This window comes from Periophthalmus magnuspinnatus, chromosome 5 (genome assembly GCF_009829125.3).
Source record: "Periophthalmus magnuspinnatus isolate fPerMag1 chromosome 5, fPerMag1.2.pri, whole genome shotgun sequence".
In the NCBI taxonomy this organism is placed as follows: Eukaryota; Metazoa; Chordata; class Actinopteri; order Gobiiformes; family Gobiidae; genus Periophthalmus; species Periophthalmus magnuspinnatus.
Genome location: NC_047130.1, coordinates 26,057,686 through 26,085,162, shown reverse-complemented (window position 1 = coordinate 26,085,162; position 27,477 = coordinate 26,057,686). Strand labels below are relative to the sequence as shown.

Below are 27,477 nucleotides of genomic sequence, written 5' to 3'. Positions count from 1 at the left end.
CCTCTTCCAGAGCCCCCTCCTCCAGAGCCCCTCCTCCAGAGCCCCTCCTCCAGAACCTCATCCTCCAGATCCCCCTCCTCCAGAACCCCCTCCTCCAGACCCCTCTCCTCCAGAGCCTCTTCTCCAGAACCTCATCCTCCAGATCCCCCTGAACCTTCTCCTCCAGAACCCTCCCCTCTAGAGCCCCCTCCTCCAAGGCCCTCTCCTCCTCCAGAGCCATCTCCTCTTCCAGAGCCCCTCCTCCAGAACCTCATCCTCCACATCCCCCTGAACCCTCTCCTCCAGAACCCCCTCCCCCAGAGCCCTCTCCTCTAGAACCCTCTCCACCAGATCCCCTGCTGCCCCCTGCTGCCCCCTGCTGCCCCCTGCTGCCCCCTGCTGCCCCCTGCTGCCCCCTGCTGCCCCCTGCTGCCCCCTGCTGCCCCCTGCTGCCCCCTGCTGGTTGGAAGTCCTTGTCTCTGTGCGTAAATCCACATCCATCCACTCTCCAGCTCTGCGCAGTTATGGAGCGGCTGCGTTACTTCGCTGTAGTTTTGTGTCTTTTCTGTCCCTCTTTTACCTCAGCGGACACTTCCACGGGGACAAGACCTTTCCTGGAGCCGTATGACTTTCTTTTTGACACCGCTGTGGAGGCTTATAACAAGGGGGACTGGTTTTCTGTGATCCTCAACATGGAGAAGGCTCTGAGGAACAAAGCTGCGGTGCACAGGGTCCGGGCTGAGTGCCGGCTCAGCTGTGCCAACCACACCGCCTTCAGTGAGCCTGTGGCGGGTCTGGGAGTGCCCATCCCGGGGGTAGGCTCTGTGGACGATCTGGGATTCTTTCAGAAAATCCTCAAAAGAGCAGACTGTGTGAAATCCTGCGAAAATGAGAAGCTTGGGCCACCGACCATGCATCTGGCGAGCGCAGAAACAGAGCTGGAGTTTAAGAAAAGAACTCCCTACAACTATTTACAAGTGGCTTATTTCAAGGTACGGGAGTCAAACCTGCACGTTTCAAATAGAATATCATTAATTTACTCATGCAAACACTTTTGAGACAACTTTATGCTGCAGAGGAGCCCCGGCCCCCGAGTGGAGACATGCCACGTCTTAAGGTGGAGTCAGCTGTGCTCAGAGTCTGGAGCTGTGAAAACTGCACCAAAGGCCTGAGGTTTTTTAAAAGTAGTGGCCCATTTTGACAATTACACTGCACTGGGACACCCTGAGCATGTGTTTGACTCTTATCACTGCTCTGATCACTTCATATTTCATTCAGTTTATTTCTGTAAAGCCCAAAATCACAGCAGCAACTTGTCAGATGTCACTCAATATTTCAGTCAGTTATAATCCAGAATGTTTTTATTGTCTTGATTTTTGAGACAAGAAAGGTTTTGCTTTTGAAAATGTGTTGCACTTCACAGTTAAAGGACAGAAGGAAAATGGTACATGCAATAAAACAAGATAATAGATAAATAGCTTAAAATAATAAAAAAATAGACTTAAAAATAAACTAAAAATAGACTCGAATGTAAGTAACTGCAAACACAATATTGTAGTGATATAATAAAGAGAAAAATCTAAATAAATGTAGGTTATGAGAGAAACTGAAACGTTAGATTTGAAAAAGGCATCAGCTGTTTTTACATTTCAGAACATTTAATGATCAGAAAAGGTCTGAAAACAAACACAACTACACACATCGATAAACTCTGCACTTTTTTATTCATTCACTACAGACAATAAACTTAACAATAACAATAATAAACCTTTTCAGTGGAGGATTCGACACCTGCTTAATCACTTTATAAATGGATAATGTTGGGATCATCTGGTTTTGACACAACAGTTTATTTTTGTTTATTTTTTAAGTCTCAAAATCACAGCAGCAGTCGCCTCTTTGAGCTGAACGTGAGAAATGATTTAACCAAAAGAAATTTAGAAAATCAACAATGAAACAGAAACAGACAAAACAAATTAGTCAACAGAAAACAAACAAATGGAGAAGTGTCCCAGAGCAGAGCGCCCCCTGTCCTCAGAGGAGGGTCAAAGGACGAGGGGGTCCACAAGGAAAAACTCAAAAAACCCAGTGGGAAAAAGAGAAAACTCGAGGAGAAGCAGAGTGAAGGAGAGAAACACTCACATGGACTAAACCAGGACTAAAACAGGACTAAAACAGGACTAAACCAGGAATAAACCAGGACTAAACCAGGACTAAAACAGGACTAAACCAGGACTAAAACAGGACTAAACCAGGGCTAAACCAGGACTAAAGCAGGACTAAAGCAGGACTAAAACAGGACTAAAACAGGACTAAAACAGGACTAAAACAGGACTAAAACAGGACTAAACCAGGACTAAAGCAGGACTAAAGCAGGACTAAAACAGGACTAAACCAGGACTAAACCAGGACTAAACCAGGACTAAAGCAGGACTAAAACAGGACTAAAACAGGACTAAACCAGGGACTAAAACAGGACTAAAACAGGACTAAAGCAGGACTAAAGCAGGACTAAAACAGGACTAAACCGGGACTAAAACAGGACTAAAACCAGTACCTCAGCCGTTTGTCTCACTGTCATCCTGAACCTTGACTTAACGAGATGAATAACTGTTGTAATAATGATTTGATTTCCTTTTTTTCTTCTAGATCGATAAACTGGACAAAGCAGTAGCCGCTGCAAACACATTTTTCCAGGCCAATCCTCACCACATGGAGATGAAACAGAACCTGGACTATTACAGAATGATGGACGGAGTCAAAGAAGAGGACTTTAAGGACCTGGAGATTAAGCCTCATATGGTCTTTATTTTCTTAGTGTTTGCTTTAAATGTCACAATGAAAAATATAAAACCACATAACACTTTGTTTCTCCTCAGGCTGAGTTTTTGATGGGAAAACGTTACTACAGCCACGACTCATTTGGTTTGGCCGCAGATCATTTCGAAGCCGCTCTGGAGGAGTACTTCACTGCTGATAAAGAATGTCGAGCGCTGTGTGAAGGATCCTACAACTACGACGGGTACAACTACATGGAATACAGCGCAGACCTCTTCCAAACCATGACGGGTGACATAACTATTTTCTCCTCTAGGTTTTTAAAAAATAACTTGTTTATTCATCATCTGTGTGTTTGTTTGTTTTAGATCATTATATGCAGGTGCTAAACTGTAAGCAGCGCTGCTCGGTAGAACTGGCCACTAACGCTGGAATGGACAAACCCTTTGACGATTTTCTCCCCTCGCAGTTTAACTACCTGCAGTTTTCATATTACAACAGTGAGTTCACTTAAATTACTGTCAATTTCGGACCATAGAGTGCACCTGAATATAAGCCACACCAGCTAAATTTGAAAAGAAAATCAATTTTGTGCATATATAAGCCGCGCCTGAATATAAGCCGCAGGTTTTCATATTGTAATGTGAGATATTTACACAGAAAGACGGTGCACGGACACGCTTTTTTTAAACTGTGCCTGAAAATTGGCACCGACACGACATCAACACGGGATGAACACACCTGCAGGTTTAGAAAATAAAGCTGTACCAACACGGGCCGTCTGCTTTTATTTCCTTTTGTCGTCTTTTTACATTGACCAAGTTGGATTCATTGATGCCGAGCTCACGTGCAGTGGCTCTATTTCCTTCTTTAATGGTCAAACTCACGTGCAGTGGCTCTATTTCCCTCTTTAATGGTCAAACTTACATGCAGTGGCTCTATTTCCTTCTTTATTGGTCAAACTTACGTTCAGTGGCTCTATTTCCTTCTTTATCTCAAAAACTGCATCATATCCATTTCTTTGTGTGTTTTCCACGATGCGCAAAATGATCATTCAAAATCAAAACTAGTGAATTCATCAGAGCATAATCTTTCCCCACGTCTGTCTCACTTTTACGTTTACAGCTAGACAGCGCCCCCCGGTGGCCGTTATCCAGTAAAATTCTATAAATAAACCGCACTGTTGGGTTCAAACCGTGGGGGAAAAGTCGCGGCTTATATTCAGAAATTTACGGTAATAATTTCAGTAAGAAACTACAAAGTGTTGCACGTATCCCAACACATATGGCATAAACATTTACTATATACACCGTGAATAAATGATATGCTTGTTGTTTGTTTGCATCCAGGTGAAAACTATGAAAAAGCCATAGAGTGTGCAAAAACCTTCCTGCTCTTTCACCCCAAAGACGAGGTGATGAACCAGAACCTGGCGTATTATTCTGTGGTGCTGGGGGAGGACAAAGCAGAGACCGTTTCAGAGAGACAGGTACAGACGCTGCTAAACGAGTGAATTCACTATTTGGCCCATTTCTTCATTGATTTAACAATGTTGTGATTCTGTGTTAACGTTGATGTGTCTGTTAAAGTGTGACATTACCCCTTCTGACCGCCGCCCCTTCTGACCAAACGCCTCACATGCCACATTCATGTTGGGTCTTGTCTAAAGATACGACATCGTGCACTGGTCCAAGCAGTTTTCAAACTCAAACTTTTGGTATCTTTATTCAACGTCTGTAAAAGTCTGAACAAGTCTAAAACTGCTCTAAAATCTTCACAGAAACGTACAATTTGTTACGAACGATATGTTAGATTCCACATAACATTTGGTGGGAAGCGGAAAGTGTATTTTTTTCTGACAAAAACATTTTATTTCTGATTACTAACAAAGTAGTAACGGTAAAAAAAATCAATAGGTCCAGATCTTTTTCAGCACTGATCTCGTACAGATAATAACCGTCTTAGCGCTGTAATATCAGTCTGACTTTTACCAGGTTCATTCTAGGCCTTTTCATTTTCCGTGAAGATTTTAGAGGCGTTTTAGGTTTATGTAACGACACCAAAACAAACCTACGCGTATTATTGTGTCCTCAGCGTGAATGTGGTGTGTGAGCAGTTGGAGGTAGTTAAAGGGGTAATGCTGCACTTTAACCGTCTCATTTTAACAGCCTCATTTTCATCAGCCTCATTTTCATCAGTCCAGTCTCCTCCAGCTCAGGCGACAGAATAAACTCACCACAGAGTTTATCTACAGTCTATGGAAGTGATTGATTTATGCACAGTGATAGTGTGCACTGTAACGCACCTTTGAAGACACTATTCAAATCCAAAACACATTAATCTTATTATCGTGAATACAACATTAGACATTCTTCAATAAATATCATTTTCAGTATAAATTGAAAATAAGTGCACTACAGCGTTTGTCTGCAAAAAACCTCACTATGTTTCCTATATCCATTAAGTCCAGCAGTAATTTAGTTTCAATGAGCTCAGTAATGTTACAGTCTTAAAATGAAGACATTAAAAGTAACTAACAGGCGTTTACAGCTCTCCAGACAAACATTAGCTGAAATGCAAAGCTCCAAACGTCCATGACATTCACTTTTTATGGTGGAGATTATGTCTGGTGATCAAGTGAAGATTTCCCTTGGGAGGTTTGTGCTGCACAGAGCTGTTAAATAACCATTAGAAAGTCTAAAGAGAAAAAAATATAATTCAGGTAATTCTTGTATTGTGTTAAGCTCAGGTGAGACGACGTAATGAGTTTAAAATATTAAAATGAAGTTATGTAAACGATGTCCCATTTGAGCTGTTTTGAGCAGCGTTTCTTGTATTTTATTGTTTAGGTCGTAAAGCAGCACATCCAACAGTCCATCCTCGAGAAACAGCTGCTCTATTTTGGTTATGAAGCTTTTGGCATCACATTTGTGGATCCAGTGAGTAAAGTGATGCGTTTCAGCTCATAAAAATGTGTAAATAGCAGTTTTTAACCTAAGTTCTATTCTATTTTTAGGATTCTTGGACCCCTGAAGATGTTATGCCCAAAAAGTTGAGAGATAAGCAGAAGTAAGATCATTTTTAATCTGGAAACTTGTATATTTGACGTATAGATTGATGTAGGTTGTGCTAGAGTTTGTGTCATGATCAGTACAGAAAAGGTGATACTTTGAGAATACTTTGAGCTGATTGGGCAAAGCGTTTCAACGAGTATGAGTGAGCTGACAAATCAAACAGCCATGGGATGATATCGAAACTTAGCGTCACAATTCTCATAGCCAAAATAATTACGATTAACGATTAGATCACCATAATTATTCAAGTTTCTGACATCTGTGCAAACCCTCAGTCGTCCAGGTCTGATCCACAGCAAAAGACGACAGTTTAAAATGTTTTTGGATATAAATAATCATACTTTTAATCTCATGAATAACTTCGATTTTTAAAGAACTGTTATAATCTTGTCCTTTTTCGTCAAATAGTCAAATAACTACAGTTTAGTGGGGAATATTCTGGATGAGCAGGGCCGTCAACTGAAATTTTGGGGGCCCGGGGCAAGAAGTCTCACCTGGGCCCCCCTCTAATACAAATTAATAAGAAGAGAGTCCAATTCTGGGGCCCCTAAACCCGGGACAACAGACCCTTTTGTCCCCCCCGTCGACTCCCCTGTGGATAAATAGTTTGTTGTTGTTTTTTTGTTTTTTTGCACATGGCGATTATCTTTGTTGCCGATTATCATGATTATATAAAATGTCCCACGAACGATTATTTCTGACACTTTTTTATCCCGATAAACAATATTGTTTATTGTACCATTCCTAAAGTCAAACTGTTTGTCCAATCGGAAGTGAAAACCGCATCTATCAAATCCACAAATGCACCAAACGCTTCACTTTAATCTTTTATCAATCTTTTTTTTGCGCGCTTTTAAACTCATATCTCACAAAAACGAACCGTGCTGCACAAGGTTAGCAACATGTTGTAATAGATAATTTCCTCGTCTGGTTTATTTATTTTAGGGCTGAGAAAGAAGCTGCGGCAAGAATTACAGAGGAAATTGGAAACCTCATGAAAGAAATTGAAACTTTGGTGGAGGAGAAGAAGAAGGACTCGTCAGATTTAGCCAAGATCGTTGCACCTCAGGATGGTAAACATAAAATAAATAACAATCAAACCCATTTTTTGATTGCTTATCGTTTTTTTCGTGCGTGTTTTAGCCGTCGTTGGTGATGCCGTGCTGTACGATAACATCAAGATTAGCCTGACGTCCAAGCAGCTTAATGGCTCGGAGCGAGTTCTTCTAGACGGGGTTGTCACGGACGATGAGTGTCGGGAGCTGCAACGCCTCTCAAATGTAAGTACGTGAAACCGTCGCTCACTACGCAGATGTTTTATCGTAAAGACTGACGGAGGGACCTAAGATACAGACTCGGGAAACAGTTCGATGGAGTTTAATTGCAGATACGTGAGTGTGAATGAAGCGGGAGCGGTGTCGTTTTGGATTTTGGGTCGTGGGTCGCAGGGTCAGAGGCTGAGGTGTTCGTACCGGACGTGGAGAGCTGGGTCGGAGACGGAGGAGCAGAGCGGTTCCGCGGTGGACGCACGAACAAATAAACCAGAGCATGACATGAAGAAAAAAACGGAAAATGACAAGAAAATACTCGAAGTTGAGAAGACGAGTGTCGGGTCCTCAGTCCTTTTCTACGCACAGGTGAAGGTTTGATTGCGTGAGGTGTGCGGAGGCGGTGCCAGTGTGGAGTCTCCGCCCAGCTCCACGCTCGAACACAGAAGGGAGGGGGAAAACAGCACAGAAAACACACAAAAAAAACCCAAATCCAGACACATTTCTTTTATTTTGTGAGGCCCTTTTGCATTTATATGTTATACGGTACAGCAACAATTCCAATCAATGCATGGTGTGATTGTGTCCTTTAGCAAGACACTTTACCCAACTTGTGCGTGCTTGAAGGTGGTGTGTGAGTGATTGGTGGCTGGAGTAACCGATGAAGGAGATGTACAGTGTGACCAAAATCCCCCAAACCGATTTTTGTCTCTATCGCAATTCACCCGCTTCTGCATTTCTTCAGATAATCATAAGAACGTACGAAACTCACTTTGTTATATCCAATACATTTCCAGGCAGCTGCTCTGAAAGGTGACGGCTACAGGGGGCGCCCTTCTCCACATTCCCCCAGTGAGACTTTCCAAGGAGTGACGGTCATGAAGGCTGTAAAGGTCTGTATTTGTTTAGCGTTAGACTTCAGTTTTCATTCTGCCTGTGCCTGACCGTGTTACTGACTGATCCTGCAGCTCGGACAAGAAGGAAAAGTCCCCCTGAAGAGCGCGCGTTTGTTTTATGACCTCAGCGAGAAAGTGCGGAAAGCTGTGGAGACCTACTTCCAACTGAAGACCCCGCTGTACTTCTCATACTCTCACTTGGTCTGCCGCTCTGCTATTGACGGTAAGTTTCAAATCTTCTGGTCCTCTTCAATTTACTATAAAACAAAATAACCATTAGAATTATTGTTCATGTTTTTGTCTTGCATTGGGTTAATCTTGACTTAATTGTGCTGTCATCTCGTCCTAAAATAGACTTTTTTTTAGAACTTAAACCAGACATTCCTGTTAAAGAGCTGGTGGTACAGTGGTCCCTCATTTATCGCGGGGGTTACGTTCTAAAAATAACCCTCAACGGGCGAAATCTGCTAAGTATCAGCTTTATTTTTTACATTATTCTCTCTGTTTTTGTCTGTAAAACCCCTCACCACACACTTTATACACTTTTCTCACACAGGCGTTAACATTTTCTCACATTTCTCTCTTGTTTAAACTCAAAGTTCAAACCTTCGTAGGCGTCTTTGTCGGTGCAGAACGTTTCATCGACATTGTGGGTTTTGTCGGGGAGAAAACAAATTGCAAACGTACAGCACTTCAGAGTCACACTGAGATCCAACGTTTATGTAAATTTGTCTGAACACATTCTGTACTGGACAGGAGACACGGCACGGAGGAGACTGATGGACAATGGTCTACAGTCCAACAGCCAATCAGGACGCACGACACAATGGTCTACAGTCCAACAGCCAATCAGGACGCACAACACAATGGTCTACAGTCCAACAGCCAATCAGGACGCACGACACAATGGTCTACAGTCCAACAGCCAATCAGGACGCACAACACAATGCACGCTCATACGCTGTAAAAAAGCATGAAAAATTGCACACAAAAAATCTGCAAAACCGCGATATAGTGAGGGACAACTGTTCTCAAAAGCCAAATATGTCTCAGTTGCTACTTGCTTTTAGATTCAAAATACAGCACTGAACTTGAGGTTTTATGGCCCCCGTCTATGGACCAGTCTGCCGGAGGAACTCAGGGCCGCAGAGAACATTCAGGTTTTTAAAAGCAGACTCAAGACCCATCTTTTTAGCATAGCTTTTGATTAGTATTTATCACTTTAGTTTACTTCTCTATTTATTCAGGCTGGCTAGTGTGTTTATGTTGATATCAATGTTTTACTTATGTTTTATTTACTTGTTTAGCTTTGACTTATTTTATTACTTTTAATAATTTTAGATTTGCCAGTGTTTCCTCTGAGGAGCCCTCTGCACCGGGAGCTGTGGTTGGCTGTGTCTGCTGGGCCCTGGCTCGTGGGCCCTGGAGGTTTGGTCTTGACCTCATCTCTCCTCTGGGCCCTGGGCTGGTGTCCTGTGGCTGTGGGTGACCCTGCTCCTGGTGCAGATGGTTCCTCTGGTGGCGCTCTCTCATCTGGTTCATCTTTATCCAGCCTATGGCACTTAAATATATTTTAATGAAACCAAAGGTATTTTTAGACGTGTTGGGGTGGGGGGTGGGAGTGTGCGTTGGGGTGGGGGGTTGTCTGGTTGTGTTTTTGATGTGTTGGGGTTGGGTTGTTTGGCTGTGGGGTGGTTGGATGGGTTTGGGGGGGTGGGACTGTTTTTAATGCACTGTAAAGCTCTTTGTGTTACGTTTTTTGTATGAAAAGCGCTTTATAAATAAAGTTTGTTGTGTTTGTTGTTGAACTGTGTGCCCCTATGTACTATTTAAATCTGTTGTTTGTCTGTGGTTGTGCAGAGAACCAGGACGACCGCCGTGATCTGAGCCACCCTGTGCACGTGGACAACTGTGTGCTGGTGTCTGAGCTGAACGAGTGCATTAAAGAGCCGCCGGCGTACACACACCGCGACTACAGGTGAGCGCGGACGCACTTAAGGCTTAAACAGAGGAACGACAACTGTCCACTAACGCTGAATTCTGTTTTATAGTGCGATCCTTTATCTCAATGAAGATTTTGAAGGGGGAGACTTCATTTTCACTGAGTTGGACGCCAAAACTGTCACCGTATGTAGACTATATGACACTTTTGGTTTAGTCAGGGGTTTAGTCCTGGTTTAGTCCCGGTTTAGACTTGGTTTAATGCAGCTTTTGTGGGATGTTTTCAGTCTGCAGTGGTCAGAATCATTAGATCTGCTTTTTAGACCAGTTTTAATCCCGGTTTAGTCCCAGTTTAGTCCCAGTTTAGTGCAGGTTTAAATTTGGCAGGTGATCTGAATGTTTTGGTTTAAATGTGTTAATCATTTTCCACGTTATCAACACAACTTTTGCTGCACAAACTCCTTTTCTTCTCATCAGACGACTGTTGTAAAGCTTTTGTTAACTTCACAGTATTTCAAACTGATAAAAACCTGCATATATACTAAACAATAAAGAAGTTTTGAATGAGGAAAAATGTACGTAGATAGTTAAATACTCTTAAAGACTGTCAGTCATTATTATGGGTGGAACATCGTGTCTTATGTAACGTGAACATTTAAATTCACTGTTGTGTTTACACGTTTTTATGTCTGTAAATAACTTTAAAGGCACATCAGTCTAAACACATTGTACAGGGGGGTTTATGAACTGCATTTTGATTTATTGTCACTGCAACAAACAGATAAATGACTTGAATATTAAAAAAAACAAAACAAAAACATTTCCGCACGTTAACAACCTCATCAGTAGGTACCATATATAAAATACTGTAAATACTTTTGAGGCCAAGCTGTCATGGTTTTTGCTCGTGTGGTCATCTGATTCCAGGCTGAAGTTCGTCCTCGCTGTGGTCGTGTGGTCGGGTTTGGATCGGGGAAGGAGAATCCTCACGGAGTCCGAGCTGTGACTAAAGGTCAGAGGTGCGCTGTGGCTCTGTGGTTTACGCTGGATCCTGCTCACGAGGAAAAGGCAAGTTAATTTTATAAACAAATTCAGATTATACTGCCAAAAGGAGTAGTCTATAATGTCATCTATAAATGCCTAAAGTAATTTATTAACAGCTTTGTTTGAAAATTCATATTCATCAAACAGTGTAAAGCAACAAAACCAGTTAAATTGTTTTTTTTCTTTGTTTAAACAGGAAAGAATACAAGCTGGTGATATGCTGAAGATGTTTGCCACACCTGTGAATCCTGAGTTTAGCCAAAAGGATCCTGCAGCCACAGAGCCAGACAGTCCCACTCCACCCCAGCAGGGGGCAGCAGATGCTAAAGAAAACAGTAATAAAGTAGATTCTGCAAAAGAAACAACAGCCACACCAAAGGAACAAAAAGCACCAGCAGCCAAGAAGAGCAAAGTGGACACAAAAGACAAATCAAAAGTAAAGACCAAAACTGGAGACAAGAGTAAAGCAGCGGATAAAAGTAAAACTAAAACAAAAACCAAAGAAACAACCAAAGCTCCAGCCAAACAGGGAGACAAACAGAACTCCAAATCTACCGCAAAACAGACAAAATCAACTAAAGGTAAAGCATCGAAATCTGCAGAAAACAAAGACGAGCTGTGATGTTTGTCTGCTGTAGTTTTTTATGTCATTTCTACTAAAAAGAGGCAAGACAATCAGAGGACTGCTGTATGGAGTATGATGCCACTCGGATGTTCACGTGTACCACTGTTTACAGAAGTGACTAAATTAATTTTATTGTGGTACTTTTTATTAGAGATGCACCGATCCAGGTTTTTCTGTTCTAATACAGATTTTATACTGTAATTTTAGTCCGATATCAACTTAAACCAGTGAAAAATAGTATTTAATTCTTTAAAACAACATTATGAGACGATCTGAGCCGACTACAACCAGTGAATATCGACGTATATGTCCAACCAGGATAATGGATGGACCGATATTTGGAAGCCGATATCGAATCCAGCACATTCTTTCAGTATTGGTGCCGATATCTGACCCCAGTATCGGATCGGTGCATCTCTAGTTTTTATGTTTCTGTTTGAAGACTGGGAAAAATAAAGTGTTAAGTTTCATAAAATATAAGTTTCTGTGTTTAACATTAGTTTTTTAATTAATATCATCAGTTTTTATGTGCTGTGTGTATTGCAAAGTGCTCAGGGACACAGATGGATCAAGTTCCGTCCATCCATCCATGTTCTTCCTTTTATCTGGGGCGGGTCGCGGGGGCAGCAGTCCAAGCAGAGACTCCTAGACTTCCCACACCCCAGACATGTCCTCCAGCTCATCCGGTGGGACCCCAAGACGTTCCCAGGCCAACAGCTCATGACCATAGTCCCGTAAACTGTCTCACTCTTGATTCACTTTTACTCTCACAACATTTCGTTCCCTCTGACCTTCCAAAGTGAATCAAGAGTGAGACAGTGTGCGGGAGTTTTCTTAACTTTTCAGACCACGTCCTTCTCCTCCTGTGCACCTGTTCGCCCAGTCAGATGTGCAGAGTCTACACAGAAACGAGGGCAGGGACGTTAGATTGACCGGTAAATTGAGAACTTTGCCTTTTGACTTCGCTCCTTCTTTACCACAACAAACCGATAGAGTTCAATCCACTTAATGTTATATTTTATGTGGTGAGGAGGCTGAGAATGTCATGGACCCTTGAAATACAACAAATATTACAAAGGCATTACAAATTACAAATACTAGAGTGATTTGACTAACAATTTAAACCGTTATTTTAAACAATTCTGGTTTATATTTTGATGATCTGCTTATTTCTTTGAGCTCCTTCGTCCTGTTCAGTTAGGATTTAACAAAGCGTGCATGCCCCGTTGGATGTTTTTTACACCTTTAAGCCAAAGTTTAGGTGGAACTGCAGTAGTTTCCTGCGTCGTGCTGTGTGTAACTGTGTGTGTGTGTGGTATACGCTCAGTGCTGTCTTTGTAACGCCTCCCTCTGCTTTGACTAAGAGATAGAGGCTGACAGTGGGCACTTTGTTTGCCCGTGTGTCTGTGCCTCTGGATCTGCTCATTGTTTGCGCAGTGTGTGTGGGGGTGTGTGCTGGTGAAGGGTACAGTAGACGACACAAGACTGAGCTGTGATTGGTACACCAGTCTCTCACTCTTCAGCCCACGGGCCATCTCAACACATTTTCATAACTATCAAAAGTTCTTCAGTTTCATCTACACAACCATCCATATATTTGGAGCCGGTTGCGTGGAAACGGAGTCGGGGTGGGCCACAGTGGGGTGCAGAAATGAGATTAACTGTGCGAGTTGTGTTGGGCTAAGGAAATAAAACAGCAGACAATGGAGAACTGACTTGACCTTTGTGACGATACTTAAAATAAAGAGCACTGCTTGGTATTTAGATGCAAAAAACCCATATAATAATTAAAAAACAGCTCAAACAACAACAATAGAGATTATAATGAAGCGTATGAGGTCATTTCGACATATGTAATATTTTTTTCGTGGTAATTTTAGGTGATTTTACATTATGTGGGGCAAAGTGGCAAAGCGACAGCCAGCGAGCACGATTTTTATTCTCCTTTGCACATACAGCCAGATCTATTGTTTAGCAGGGTAATGTCTGTAATTAAACATGTTGTGTGACACCTCCTTTAGCTGAACATTAAAGGCACACAAAGCTCTGTTTCCATTAGGGTCTGTCCATCTCATGCTTGTGTCTAAAACCAACCTTGTGTTAGTGAGACAGAGGCCTGTATTGTTGTGCTGCTGCTCTGATGGATGTCTTACTGATGACTTCATTGTGTCATGAACTGTCCCCTTATCCTTTTATAGGATGGACCACAGTGGTGCCGGCCCGGGCATGGAACCATCCCGGAGTTGAGCGGAGGTCCAGACACGCCCAGTATGTATAGCTGTTTTAGTTTATTTAAAATAACGTTTTTATTCTCATGATCAAGTTGTTGTAGTGCTGGTGCGTTTGGGCAGATCCAAATACACTACTCAGCAAATGGTGGGAAAAATAGACATAGCTTCTCCCTCATGAGGCGGCACATACATGAGACATTTTTGGAATAGCAGCCATAAAAAAGGTGCCAGAGAGTGTGAGAAAGGTTGAGCAGACACCCATATACGAACTGTGCTTTTCAATTTAACACAAATTAAATCCATGGGTTTAAACATTTTAAAACTGGAGTGTTCTTGGTGGTGAATGGTCCTCAAAATGGTGGCCACAGCAGTCAAAAGTAGTGTGACTGAATCCCATGGATACCTTTAATATCTTAAAGCAGTTAGACTGGAGTTTCAAGGTGCACCCAGGAGTCACACAGTTACTCCTCTGCAGTCTAATCAGAGATGCCCAGACTGTTGTGTCCGTGCACACGTCCTTCACCTCCTCCAGCGGATGTCAAACCTCCTCAGGCCGTGAGCTGAACAATGTGTCCCAGGCCTTTCCCAAGGTCTCCTCCTGGATATCACCAGAATATCTCCTCAGGGAGGTGTCCAGACAGCAGTGGAAACAGATGTCTGTGCCTCATTTAGCTCCCTAGATGTGGAGGAGCAGCAGCTCTAGCCCAAGTTATCATTTTCTCTAATCTGGTGAAGAAAACTCATTTTCACTACATGTATCCAATTTTTTTTCTTTCTGTCATCAAATCAGAGATTTAACCTAAAATGAAACCTAAATGAAACTGAACGGTCAAACTGTTTGAATTCACTGCACACAGTGGCACATACGTGTGCACGAGCAGTTTGGAATTTAACCTAGTTCACATGGAGAAGACGATCACACGAAGAGGAGCGAGAACCACCGACAGTGATGTCCAGAGCACTTTTACATGGCCGCGTTACTTCCCGTTTGTTGTCCCTTCAAAATCATTCATTCACTGCTTCATTATTTTCTCCTTCTGTGTAGATAAAAGAAAACGTCTGTGCTTTGTCTAGAGGCCTGAAAACTTAATTTCAAGGAATCACAAACATGAAAAGTACAAACCACCAGTGAAACGTGAAAGCCTGAGTGTGCAGCCGAGCTCTGGCTCTACAGTCAGAACTGAACCTGTGCTGCTCGTGCCTTAACCTGTAAATAAATACATGTTTTTCTCATTCTGACTTTATGGACAGGCCGTGCCTCATGTGAACGCTCAGAAGCACGAGCTGCACTGCACTAATGTTTGAGGATGTGTTTTTATTGTTCAAAAATATCTCGGAAAATCATGTATTTTCACTGTGAGCGGAGTCACTTCTTCACAGATCTGACCTGTAAGTTGCTTGCGCCTCCTGCTTGTCTCTGTGGAGGTAGATAAGAAAAGCAATAACATATCCATGGAGACAAGCAAGTGGGAGACCCCTAACCAGAAAAGTTACATAATGCACCTTTAATTCCTGAAAATAGCAGCGTAAAGTGTATTAATGCTTTGGAGGTAAAGACGGCAAAGAAAAATACTCCATGTTACTAAGCCACTCACCAAACTGCTCATATATCTACAAAGACTTGAGTAGAAGTGTATTTTTGGAGCCTTAAACTCTTTTGTGTAGAAAACCCCTTGAGGCAGGCAGTGGCACTAGAAGATTTCCTGCTTTATTCTGCTCCCTCTTGTTCCCCTCTTCCTCTCCGGTTTTCTTTGAGGACCACATCAGTGCTTTGAGGAATTCAGGAGGGCGGATAGAGCGGGGCAGGTGCAGAACATTTGGTCCCTGAAAATGCATAACAGATCCGGGTTTTATCGGAGGTAGAGGCAGGAAGAGGAGGGCAGACCGAACAGCCATAAACGCCGGTAGGGTTAGAGTAAAAAAAGGTAACATTTAGGTGTTTAGTTTGGTGAAGTGCAGCGGTGAAAAGTCTACAGTAGAATTTAGTGGATTTCACCAAATGGCACGATAATTCTCTATTTTAAAATCCTTAATTTAGTTTTAAATAATGAATAACTTTTTGAACAAAAGAGTAGAAAGGCAAAAACACAAGGTCAGGAGGACAAAGAGCAGTGGAGACAGAGGAGAGAAGCCTGTTGGAGCTAATTAGAGTTATAAAAGGGGCCAGGGCTGTAGTGACAGTGGTACATGGAGGAGAGGGAGGGGTCAGGGACTCCACAGAGCTGGGAACCAGAGCAGGGCCCTCAGTGGAGAAAGGCTCAGAGCCAGACAGAATCCACTGTACATGTGTGAGTGAGGTGTCTGTGTCTGAACCTTTACATGAAGACTGTGTGTGAAGGGCATTTTCTGTTACAGTTGGTCTTTGGTCATGAAAACCTTTGGGAGGTCCTGTATGGTTGGGAACTCTCGCCTCTTGTTAGTCACTACACACTGTGGTCTTTGATCAGCTCAGCTGACTCCTAAGCTCAGCTTAGTGCTGCAAGGCTCTGGAAAATGTGAGGTGAGAGAGGAATATGAAGGAGCCACAGCAGCAAGTGAAGCATGTAGCCCTGGGTCTCACCATACTCCACACAGAGCAGCTTCAAGAGGGGCTCAGCTGAAGTCAGCCATGAACACTGGGTCATATCGTCCGTTTAGCAAACACAGGGATGAGAGGAGATGAATGAACAATGCCTGAAAGATAACTGTGGAATGTTCTTCAGTAGACGTGACACTTCACCTTAAAACTTAATGAATTCGGAGTAGCATTGATTTGCAGTTACATGCACAGGTCCACCTCAACCTTAGCTCTTCAAAAAGTCTTTTCTCCTTTGGAAGTCACTGCCTGCGTCATAGAAAAGTCATGTTTCATGTATCTCCACAAAAGCAAACCTCCGTCTTTTGAGGAGCTCTTGAGCTGGACAAAAAGAGGCACTAAACTAAATTATTCATTATACGTCATTAGCATCCTATAAACAATGTCTTTTGAAGGTGAAAAACACTTAACGTTCTGGAATGATGGGTCTCTAAAGAGCTTCCTGAGGATGGTCACATGTCCGTCCATGTGATGTGATGTGTGTTTTCACGACCGGATCAAACAGTTTGACATCAAATTGAACAGTGGTTTGTTAAATGATCTTCTATAAGTTCAAATGATCTATAGGTAATGTTGTGTTATGTAATTTTTGTCCAATGCTGTTTTCATGTCCACATGTTTTTCACAGTTGCCCCGGCAGCACAGACTAATCCTCTGGACCCCTGACATCTTCATTATGTGTGTGTATGTGAGTGTGAGATAACACCACTGGATGTTTTACGCCTTGGACACACAAGATGACGTTAGGATGGGGTCAAGTCACTAAACCCAGTGAAGTTGAACTTTTAACTGAAGCAGCTAAACTTAAAAACAGGTGAGCCGACGTAAAATCAGAGAAACACACCGAGAGAAACACGCTGAGTGAAACACAACGTAAAACACTGTGTAACATGAAGCTTTGATGCTCACGCACGTCTAATATTGATGCAAACACTGAAGAACTAACTAATACTGTTTGTTGACAGATTATTATCACAGTGCAGTCAGTTACAAATTGGTTTTATTGTACTTGTTTTTTCAGTATGAATGAAATTGTGTGTGTTTGAGGAGACTCCCCAGAGCAGATCAGCCAGTAGAGTTTTGTTTTGGTGTAAATGGTGCCTGCTCTGAACACTTGTTTTTCTTCTTTTTCCTCCTCCCTTTCTGGATCAGCTGACCCCTGTGTCTGGACCCTGTTACCACGACTGCAGCAGCAGTTTGGACCTCACAGTCCTGAGCCTGAGGTGAGTGAGGCATGAAGCTGTTACCCACACAACAAACATTCAAGCAGATGTAATTCTTTCATATAAAGTTACATATGAAACTCTCTTTCATATTTACACTGGTCTTTAAAAAAATACCTGCTGCTGTGTGAGATCACGTGTATTTTCACATGGCCTGTTTTTTCATGTTGTATTACTCAATATTCAAGCTCCAGGTTCATTCACTTACCTCCAAATATTCTTTGAAACCGTCTTCCTCGCTCTGATTTGGTACCTTCCTGTTTGTGCCGTTGTTCTGCACATTTATTATACACAAAACCGTGATTATGATAATTATGAAAACTGTACTTTAATTTGTCACATATTTTATTAGGGATGTGTCGTTTTACTTTTCAGAAAAATAAAAATTATTCAAAAGACAATTATTCGAATTATATTCAAATAATGTATTCAAATTCTAATTGTGATTCATTTTTGTTTGTTCAGATTTTACTTGCTGATTTGGTTTGTTGCTATATTATTTAGCAACAAACCAAATCAGCAGGTAAAAGCTGAATTTATTTGTCCATTTCTATTAATTTGAAATGAATAAACAAAGTTCTATTCAACATAAAATGAACAGACACATTTAATATGATTTGTCTGTGAATGACAACCTCAGCACAGGGAGGGAGTAAAACAACGAGTAAAAACATGACTGTTTTACTGCGTGTGTCTGTGTGTGTGTGTGTGTGTGTGTGTGTGTGCGCGCACACATGCGTGTGCGTGTGCAGTCTTGGGTGAGACATGTCTCTTACTGATGTGAGAAAACTGTCTTGTGGCTCTAGAGCTGAGGTTAATTGACAATAATATTAACGTTCTGCAGATGTGAGTTGTGTCTCTTGGACGATGAGACTGGAGGACGTCCAGGACATGTGTCGTCCTGTGGGAACACAGAGCCTGAAGTGTGTACGTCTGTTAAGATGAGTCTGCACAAGTCGACCCTCTGACTGTGCCCTCATACCCCGCCGTCTCCATGGTGATTAGACGGGCTTGCCACAGCGGCCCATAACTTACCCAGAGCCTGCCTGGATGTGACACGTCCTTTTCACTCTGCCTCGTCGAGGAGCTGATTTACACATGTGTCTTGGGCATTTTGTATGAACAGTTCAGATCGGATCAAAGACAGACTGTTGTATAAAGTATATCTGTATATAATGTCCACATCACGCGGCCCGGTGACGTGTGTCTCACTGCACAGTCACACCTGGAGCTAAACTTGTTTCATGACCATTGTTGGATGTAGATTGTTTGATACAGCGACAGAAACAGGTGTTAAACAAGTTAACAGCTTGTGGTCATGTGTAGACTGTGGGGTTTTAAGGCACTTGGAAGCTAAGTGAGATATTGCATTTCATTATCTAAATGTTGAGCTCTGCATATTCTAGCCAGGCACCTCTTGGTATTTTAAATTTGATTTAATTTGAGCCATATCAACATCAAATTACATTAACCTACAAATCTCGATCAAATCCAGTGCAGAATTTGTCTAAGCCTCAGACACTTGAGTCATCTGCAGTTTGCCCAATGTCTCTCCTTGTTTTCTTCCCCCATTTCATCTGCTGTCCTGCAAGTAAATGAACTAAATATAACTTTCACTATTTCACTAGTTAGTTTAACTTTGTAGCCTAATCCTGTTCATTCTCTCCAACATGACCCATCTACGACCCCTCCCAGGAGGCGTTCCCCCAGCCTCTAATGCTCCAATCATGAGCTGACCCTTTACCCCAGCCCTTTGTGGGTAGCTTGTTAAGCTTTTTTTTCTATTCAAACATTTTTTTTTCTCTTCTCCTCCGTCATTGAGCAACTTGAGGCTGCAGCAGATGGAAAGATTGCTGTGAGAGAGACGCACAAGGATTGGATGAAGCCATGCAGAGAGTGAGGCAGCAGCTGACCACCGCTAAGCCTTCCTAACACTTTTTTTTTGGAGAATACACCAGGACAGTCCAAGAGGGAAGGTGTTAGACTCAGACTCACCAGGAGCTAAACAAACTAAAAGAACAGGAGATGAGAGTAGAGGCAGGAGATGCTTAGACGGACCGAGAAGTGAGTAGCACAACAAAAAGGATTTCAAGTGTTTTTGTGAAGACTGTTGCAGAAGTAAATACAAAGTCGAACATAGGGAAGCATGGCCAACTCAGGTCTACAGCTGCTGGGTTACTTCCTGGCTCTGGGCGGTTGGATTGGGGTCATCTCCACCACGGCTCTGCCCCAGTGGAAGCAGTCGTCGTACGCGGGAGATGCCATCATCACAGCTGTGGGGCTGTACGAGGGCTTATGGATGAGCTGTGCCTCTCAGAGTACGGGACAGGTGCAGTGCAAGATCTTTGACTCCATGCTCTCCCTGGACAGTGAGTAACATCTATCATCTCTTCAACACACTTCTGTCACAGGGCTGCACGTCCTACATGAATATAAGTCATGATAAAGGTGTTGCTGTTGTATTCTGCAGTTTTCTATTATGTACAGTGGAGTGTGAATCATTTACAGGATTGAATAACGTGAAATAAATGTTGGTTTAAGAAGAATAATTGGTGAAGTTTTACTGCAAATTGCCAATGAACTGAAGATTCTGTTTGTTTAAATGTGAACCGTCGTGTTTATCTGTGCAGTGATTGTTAAAAATGTAAGTCCTGTGATTAAATTAGGACATTTTTCAGCTGGATGATTCTCTCAAACCTCTGCACAAACTCAGATTTACGTCTTTATATCAAACATTTAGATACAAAATCAGTCAAAGATGTTGCTCTTTCTTGTGGTCTCACCCACTGGAAAAGCAATAATGTGCACTGGCAAAACAACCATTTATTTTGTGTCAGTGTGGGGCACTCATAAGTGTTATGAGTTTAATGAACTCAGTGAGTAAAAGTGGTAATGTGTGAGGAGGGGGAGTGGGGAGGAATGTGGGCTTTGGACATAAATCTGCTCTCTATCATCAAAACGTAGTGATGTAGTACGTGGAAGTGTAATTATATCCTCATCCAAATGACTTTTTTTAAAGGTTAAGCGGCAGTTGAAGAAATATCCCAGTGTGACGTGGTAAATCATTATATCAAAACAATTTGTGTCGTTTTCTTAGCGTGAAGCTGATCGGCCGTCTCTTTGGCTTTATGGCTCGGATAAAGACGATGTATTGTCCTGCCACATGAATAGTGACTGTTATCAGAAGAAAAGGCCAGTGTTGGGCCAAACAGCAGAGATATTCCCAGAATGCGCTCTCTTATCCCCACACGCGCACATTGTTCAAACTTGACACACAGTTAATATTAAAAGGAGTAGAGGACACTTCAACAAAATGATAAAATCACCACCGTCAGTTACTCTAGAATCAACAACAACAAAAACAACAACAATGACCTGGGATTCAACCTCCACCCTTCCACCAACCACCATTTTATCAGCAACACAACATTTGATTGCACTTTGGACGCACACAGAACACATTCTCCCACAGACTTGACTGAAGACGTTTCGTGCGTCTGCAGTTGGAAGAACATGTGATGGAGCTGTGGAATTGCTCAGCAGACTGTAGCGCTCACCTGATGTGGCTGGCGAGTTGGGAAAGGAGCTGCTGCTTGACTTTCTGACTTCAAAAGTTTGTGAAAGTAATGAGTTTATTCAGTCCGTGTGGTTTGCGTTTCTGTAGATGTGTAGATTGTGGTGCTGAAAGGACAGTTCTGCCACCTGATGTTAGAACAGCCGAAGCGTGAGAAGAAGTCCTGTTTACGCTGGGCTCTGCAGGTGCTCCGGCCTCCTCTTATCGTACAAACTGATGCATGTTTTATGAGATTCAGTGACCCTAAATCACACAGATAAGTGCTGTAGAGACTGAGACACTGTGCAGGTATTTTGTTGTATTCCTTATCCATGAAAAATATGCTTATCAAGAGTGAAAACATCTTCCTACCCTTAACATTGAAACATTTTAGTAGCCCCTTGCCCCCCATATTACACAACAGCTAATGTAGTATTGTTAGCTTCAAAGTGAACATATCAAAGTGAAAGGATGTGGTTCTGTGTGCTACAGTCACAATGAGCTCACAATGGCGCTCTAAGTTCCTGCACACAAACTCATTCAGAGCTTACGACTGGCACCACCACGCTTGGCTCTGAGGCGAGCGCTCTGTTCTGGCCCGTGCACCTCCCTGTAGCCTCCACTTCACACCAAAGACCCCCGAAGCCGCTGATTTGTCACTGGTCGATCAGAGGATAGTGTCATTTAACAGGCTGAGCCCCCTCACTCTGGGAAGGATGAAAAGGACTTTTTTCTGCTGTGAACCATTCACAAACTTCATCAAAAGCAGTGGTGGAACTCCATAAATGTCACTTCAAATGTGGTGCCGTCCCTCAGTTTGTGTGATTTATGTGGATAGAGCAGATGTCACAAACTGAAGGCTTTTATGTTTTTAAATGTGCTCACTGTTGCTCACTGCTCTGGAGCTCGTGAATACAGACATTTATCTTCAGTGTTTTTACTTTTAGGAGGTGGACAAACCTCTGAGGTGAAGTAAAATGACTTAGTAAGTTAGTCATTTAGATGCCACGTCTGAAAGTACAATGACAGACTACACTTATATTACTATGAACTGATTTGGTGTCTGATCATACAGTAGAATATAAACGCTTACGTTTAGGTTTCCAACAGGCAGAAAATCTTTGCCCGTTAAGTGACGACTCGTGACACGGTGACGGCAGATATGGATCTTTATTTATCTCCAAAGGGCGATGTAAACACACATGAATAATTAAGAATAAGAATAAGAACCTAAGATTGATCAAAGGTCTCATTAGAGCAGAACAGGAGGACTCATCGGGATCGACCTGCAGATCATCAGGGCGGTTTGAGGAGGTTAATCACCCACTGGACAAAAGTGTCAAGGCAGTAGTCGGATGAACTCTGGAGACATAAAACATCGCTCTTCTCAGCCCTGATCTTACTCCGCTCTGCTTGTTTCAGTTGGTGATGACAGACCATTCCTCTGGAGTGTTTTCTGCTGGAACTGTACAAAGTGTGTAGCATTTCAGGTCTGATGTTATAAGATTTATTAACAGCATTACTAAGCTTCCCAAATGTAATGTGCGGTTTTTGAGTTGTCTGACGAGGGAACGGGGGGCTCTCACGATGCTAAAAACTGGATTTAAGAAATTTAAAGTAGTTGCAACCAACCACACTGTAACTTGCGGATGAAAACAATAAAGCTTTGTGTGAACTTCACACTGATCCCACTGTGTCCAACATGTGGAGCACGCCTCCTACAGCCACAGCATGACTCCATCTGGGCCGCTCCACCTACTGTCATTGTGCTGCTGTGCGTCCCAGTGCTTACATGTGTGTGTTTGTGTAAGTATGTGCGGCCCACAGAGTTATGTATGTGTGCGGGTTAGTGTAGGTAGATCATTAGATGGTTGTGACGACAGAAGTGCTGTGACATGAGCCGCGAGAGGGTTCTGAGGAGCATTCGAGGTCTGAATACTTGGCTGTGAATCCAGTGAAGGGAGAAAAAAAAGTTGGAGAAAGAACCGTCAATAATCTGATCACAAAAGATAAACAGAAATGCCACACTGCAAATGAAGGAAGTAGAAGTGTAATCTATTCATACATGTCACTGCATTTCTTTTATACTGATATGTCTCTGGTGTTCCCTCTCCCTCAGATATTTAATCTTTCACATTCTTGGTTAAGGACAGTTCAGAGCGGACAGTGGTGGACTGAACGTGGTCACCCATTTGCATAGCTTCATTCTCCTCTAATCTAATTTTCCGCAGTGTTTTCGACATGATTGATTAATGTGTTCTCTTATATCTAGTCCACATCCAGACATGCCGGGCCCTCATGGTGATCTCTGTGCTACTGGGATTTATGGGCATCATCATCAGTGTGGTGGGGATGAAATGTACTAAAGTGGGCGACAACAACCCCAGCACCAAAACACGCATCGCTGTCACCGGTGGAGCGCTCTTTCTGCTCGCAGGTAAGATTATACTGTGTTATGGGTTTAAGGTCACAATGTGCTGTTTGTGTAGTGCTCAGAGTAGAGCCACTGCTCCTCATGAATGTTCCCTGGACAACACCTCCAGATGATTCTCTTCTGCCTCTGAAATCCCTGAAAAGTAACAATTTGATGTTTTTTTTATGAGAGCAGGAGGCTTTGTCTAAGGAGTCAGCTGTAGATGATTTAAACTCGAAGTGAACATTTTAAAATGATTATTAAATGTATCTAAACTTTGTCCAGGTCTGTGCACACTGGTGTCTGTGTCCTGGTACGCCACTCAGGTGTCTTATCAGTTCTTCAATCCCAACACTCCAGCCAATGCCAGGTTTGTAAAAGTCATTTTTCATAAACTCTATTGTTGTTTTGGTTTGGTCGTAGCAGCTCTGGCAGCGTGAAGTCGACCTTTCTGTGTTTGCATTTTGTCATGGCTGAAATTCATCTCTTCAGATACGAGTTTGGCTCCGCTCTGTTTGTGGGCTGGGCAGCGGCCAGTCTGACCATCCTGGGCGGCTCCCTCCTGTGCTGCTCCTGCTCCAAAGAGGAAATGCGAGGGCAGCAATATTATCGCCAATCACAGCCTTCCACGACCAGGGAGTACGTGTAACCCCCCGTCCCAAAGAGCAACACCCAAACAGAAAGTACAGGACAGGTTTTACTCATAGATGTGTTACTCAAAACCAAAGACTGCACTTAAGGTATTCTATAACAAAACTATTTTGATCTTACTACTTCTGTAGTCCAAACTCGTACATGTAGTACCTCAAAAACAAACTTTTTAAATGTAAATGACAGTAGGGCATGCTCTGATCATAGTCTGCTCTGTACAGTCTGTCCTGTGCTTCCTGGTTGGAGCTGTCTCATGTAGCTTCAGTTCACTTTTTGTATTCACTGTCCACTGTTGCAATTGCATCTTATAAACACTACAGAAATAAAAGGGCCATTATTATAATTCTCATTCATGTTGGGTGATATGATGTTGTTCTGGGGAGGGTCTGTAGTGCTTATAGCGCCGCCACAGTTGCAACAATGCAAACATGTGATCATTTTATGTAAATGTGTGACATAATGAAGGTGTCTCATTCAAAAAAGAATCTGTGTTGTTGTTAACTGTCATTGATATTTAACCCAATCATGAAATGTCTCACAAACTCAAATAACCCACAGTCACAGCGAGCTCCGTTCTGTCATGCAGCTAAACACTAAACGTGAACAATAAGCTAACCAAAGCTACGACATGTTTAAATCCATTGATTTGGTCACTCTAATAAGCTCATTTAAACACTGGTCTAAATGAACTCTAAGTCTCCTTCTACTTCAACATTATGTTTCTATTGAATCACTTCCTCTTCCAGATAAAAGACATTAGTTTGTAGAAAAGCCTCTTCTTTGCAGTGGCTTGCTTAGAGGGGGCTTTATTATTCTCTGATGAAGAATGTAGGTCTTTGAAAGCCTTTAGTCTCTTTGAGTAAGGTTATTGGACATCACTGGGCTGTCAGCCACAGCTGTGCCCTTAAAACTACTCAAAAACAATCAGGTTCAGAGCAGTTTTCTCCCTCAGACCAAGAGAAGCCATGTTCCAGAAGTCTTTCCCCTCTGACCTTTGGATACTTTGGTGAACAGGCCTTGCAGGACCTAACACTTTCATGTTGGATTAGTTTTCATGCTTTATGCGTTCATCTCGCAGCTTTAACCTGCCTGTCTAACCCTCATCATGTTTGTATGTCTCATATGTAAAAGCTTATCTGGTCCTTCAGTCCTTTAACACTGTCTCTATGGCTTCTGTCTTCTTCTCTTCTCTAATTCAGGGCAGAGTTGTTGAGTGAGACTAGTGTCCATGAATGATCAGCCTCGGCCTTTTTATCGTGGACTGTCCCAGTGTCTTCCCTGTTCTGTACTTTAAACTCTACCTGTTGTAGTTTTCCACTCAAATGCATTGATCCCCTTATTTCAGATTATCTGTAAATATGGACTTTCTTAGCACCAGTGCTTCTACACTGTATGCAAGCTAACATGGCTGCATCATGTGTCTTATGTTGTGCTGATTTATTGTTTCACATTTGGTTTGTAAATGTTTGGCTGTAGTTTCTTAGTTTCTTTATGTCACAGTTCTTTGACTGAAACATGTCTTTTTCCTTTTGAATTGCAGAGCAAATGTTAAAACTACCCCACCAGAGAAAAGGGAGCAGTACTTGTAGTTTGGGAGAGTCTTCAGACCTTTCAGTTTTTTAAAAATGTGTCTCAAAACCATCTCACTGAAGTTCACAAAACAGACAAACGTGGCAGTAATGTTGACAACAATCTAAAGTTCTGTCTCTGATGGTCCTGGAGGCATTTAAGCCTAGAGCTCGTCTGTTTTGTAGTTTCAGGAGGATCTGTCATTCAGGGTATGTTTTGTGTAACCTGTTACTATGCCCAGGTGTATATACCACCGAATTTTCCTTTCGTGCTACTTTTAATGTTTTACTACTGCCTTATAACACATGTGTCTTTAACTAGAACAACTCTTGGGAATTTGACAGCCAGCATATCTGTCTTTTCTAAAACTGAGATGAATGTGAAATACTATGGAATTAAATTTGGCCAAAATGCCTACGTGAAATACAGACTTAACGGGATAAGATAAAATAAACAAACATCTATAAGATCTGGATGGGCGCGTCCTCTGTCCACTGTGTCCAGGACGAGGTTCTGCAGCAGGACAGTCCGCTCTGATTGGCCCTTTGGCTGCGGGGTGTCTACAAAAAGGTTGGAGATCTAGTCATTTACACATTTAGTTGACCTTTCCTCCTCCTTTGTTCAGCCAATTCCCCTAAAAAGTAACTCATTATTCAGCGTAGATATTTTAAAATGGAGGAAACGACATTTAACTTGAACCAGGCCATGACGAGTGCGTACATGAGGAATAAAAGTGGTACTTTTACTAAAAAAAATATGGTTTACAGTCGTATAAAGCAGGTGGAATGACATACTGTAATAGAACGTGTAGGATAATCTAGGATATTTCTATTTTTCATTGGCTTTCGTCACATTTTGTTCCATATTTTGGCAGTAAATTCAATTCCAAGTATATGAACGATTACCACTTCTAAACATGTGTAGTAAATACTCCTTTAAAGCTTATGACACTGTGCACGGAGAATCTGTTGTGCCAAAATGTGTAAATATCAGTCGTAATATTAGACTGTCAAAATGTACTGTACCGTTCTGTTAATATAAAACAAAAACTGTCATCACTCGCATTTATTTACCATGCCTTCTTTTTAATATTTGCCATCTTGTTGTGTACCATCTCATTTACCCCTGTATGTTTCTTTTAAAATAAAGTAAACAGAAGAACAGATGGATTTGCTTTGTTTTTCACTTGACTTTGGCATTCTTTCCCCACTCGCTCAAATCTCACCTGACTCCCGCTGTTCAATAATTGTAGACGTGAAATTCCACTTCTGCTCTAGTGGGTTATGGCACATTCTCTCAGCGGACCGGGGCAGTGTGTGTCCTGAGCTGAACCGGACGATCCGACTGTTACTATGGAGCACAATGAAACACAGCAGATAACAACAATGGGACAGAGGGAAATGCAGCACAAACAGAGGCCGACAACGAGCTCCTGGGTTTATATTTACTCTGACAAAAGAATATCATGTAAAGAGCATGTTATTTTAAATCAGAATTATATTTCAACACACACACGTAGAGTTTAGGAATAGATTTTGAACAAAAAATCACAATCACATGTACAAATATCCAAAAAACTAAATCATCTTGGTAAAGTAACTTTTGGTGGTCCAGCACTGTCTTGGTTCTTTAAATATTTTATTATGTTGCTTGGAAT

The 27,477-nt window shown here is 42.2% G+C and overlaps 2 protein-coding genes across 3 annotated transcripts; both read left to right on the top strand.

Annotated features, from left to right (window-relative positions):
• Positions 1-500: 500 nt before the first annotated feature.
• Positions 501-12,076, top strand: p3h1 (prolyl 3-hydroxylase 1). The gene is made up of 15 exons (XM_033966855.2): positions 501-971; positions 2,629-2,781; positions 2,859-3,048; positions 3,126-3,257; positions 4,107-4,246; positions 5,607-5,696; positions 5,774-5,826; positions 6,777-6,904; positions 6,975-7,111; positions 7,897-7,992; positions 8,068-8,218; positions 9,856-9,973; positions 10,047-10,122; positions 10,864-11,004; positions 11,177-12,076. The coding sequence occupies exons 1-15, from the start codon at positions 504-506 to the stop codon at positions 11,600-11,602; spliced, it is 2,499 nt and encodes an 832-aa protein (XP_033822746.1). The 5' UTR covers positions 501-503; the 3' UTR covers positions 11,603-12,076.
• Positions 12,077-19,427: 7,351 nt separating this feature from the next.
• On the top strand, positions 19,428-26,983 carry cldn19 (claudin 19). Of its 2 annotated transcripts, none has more exons than XM_033966847.2 (5): positions 19,428-20,003; positions 23,460-23,624; positions 23,886-23,970; positions 24,093-24,239; positions 25,451-26,983. In XM_033966847.2, the coding sequence occupies exons 1-5, from the start codon at positions 19,781-19,783 to the stop codon at positions 25,485-25,487; spliced, it is 657 nt and encodes a 218-aa protein (XP_033822738.1). In that variant the 5' UTR covers positions 19,428-19,780; the 3' UTR covers positions 25,488-26,983. The 2 variants fall into 2 exon arrangements, with proteins under 2 accessions (XP_033822738.1, XP_055077738.1); XM_055221763.1 differs by having other exon boundaries at positions 19,430-20,003; positions 25,792-26,983.
• Positions 26,984-27,477: the final 494 nt, after the last annotated feature.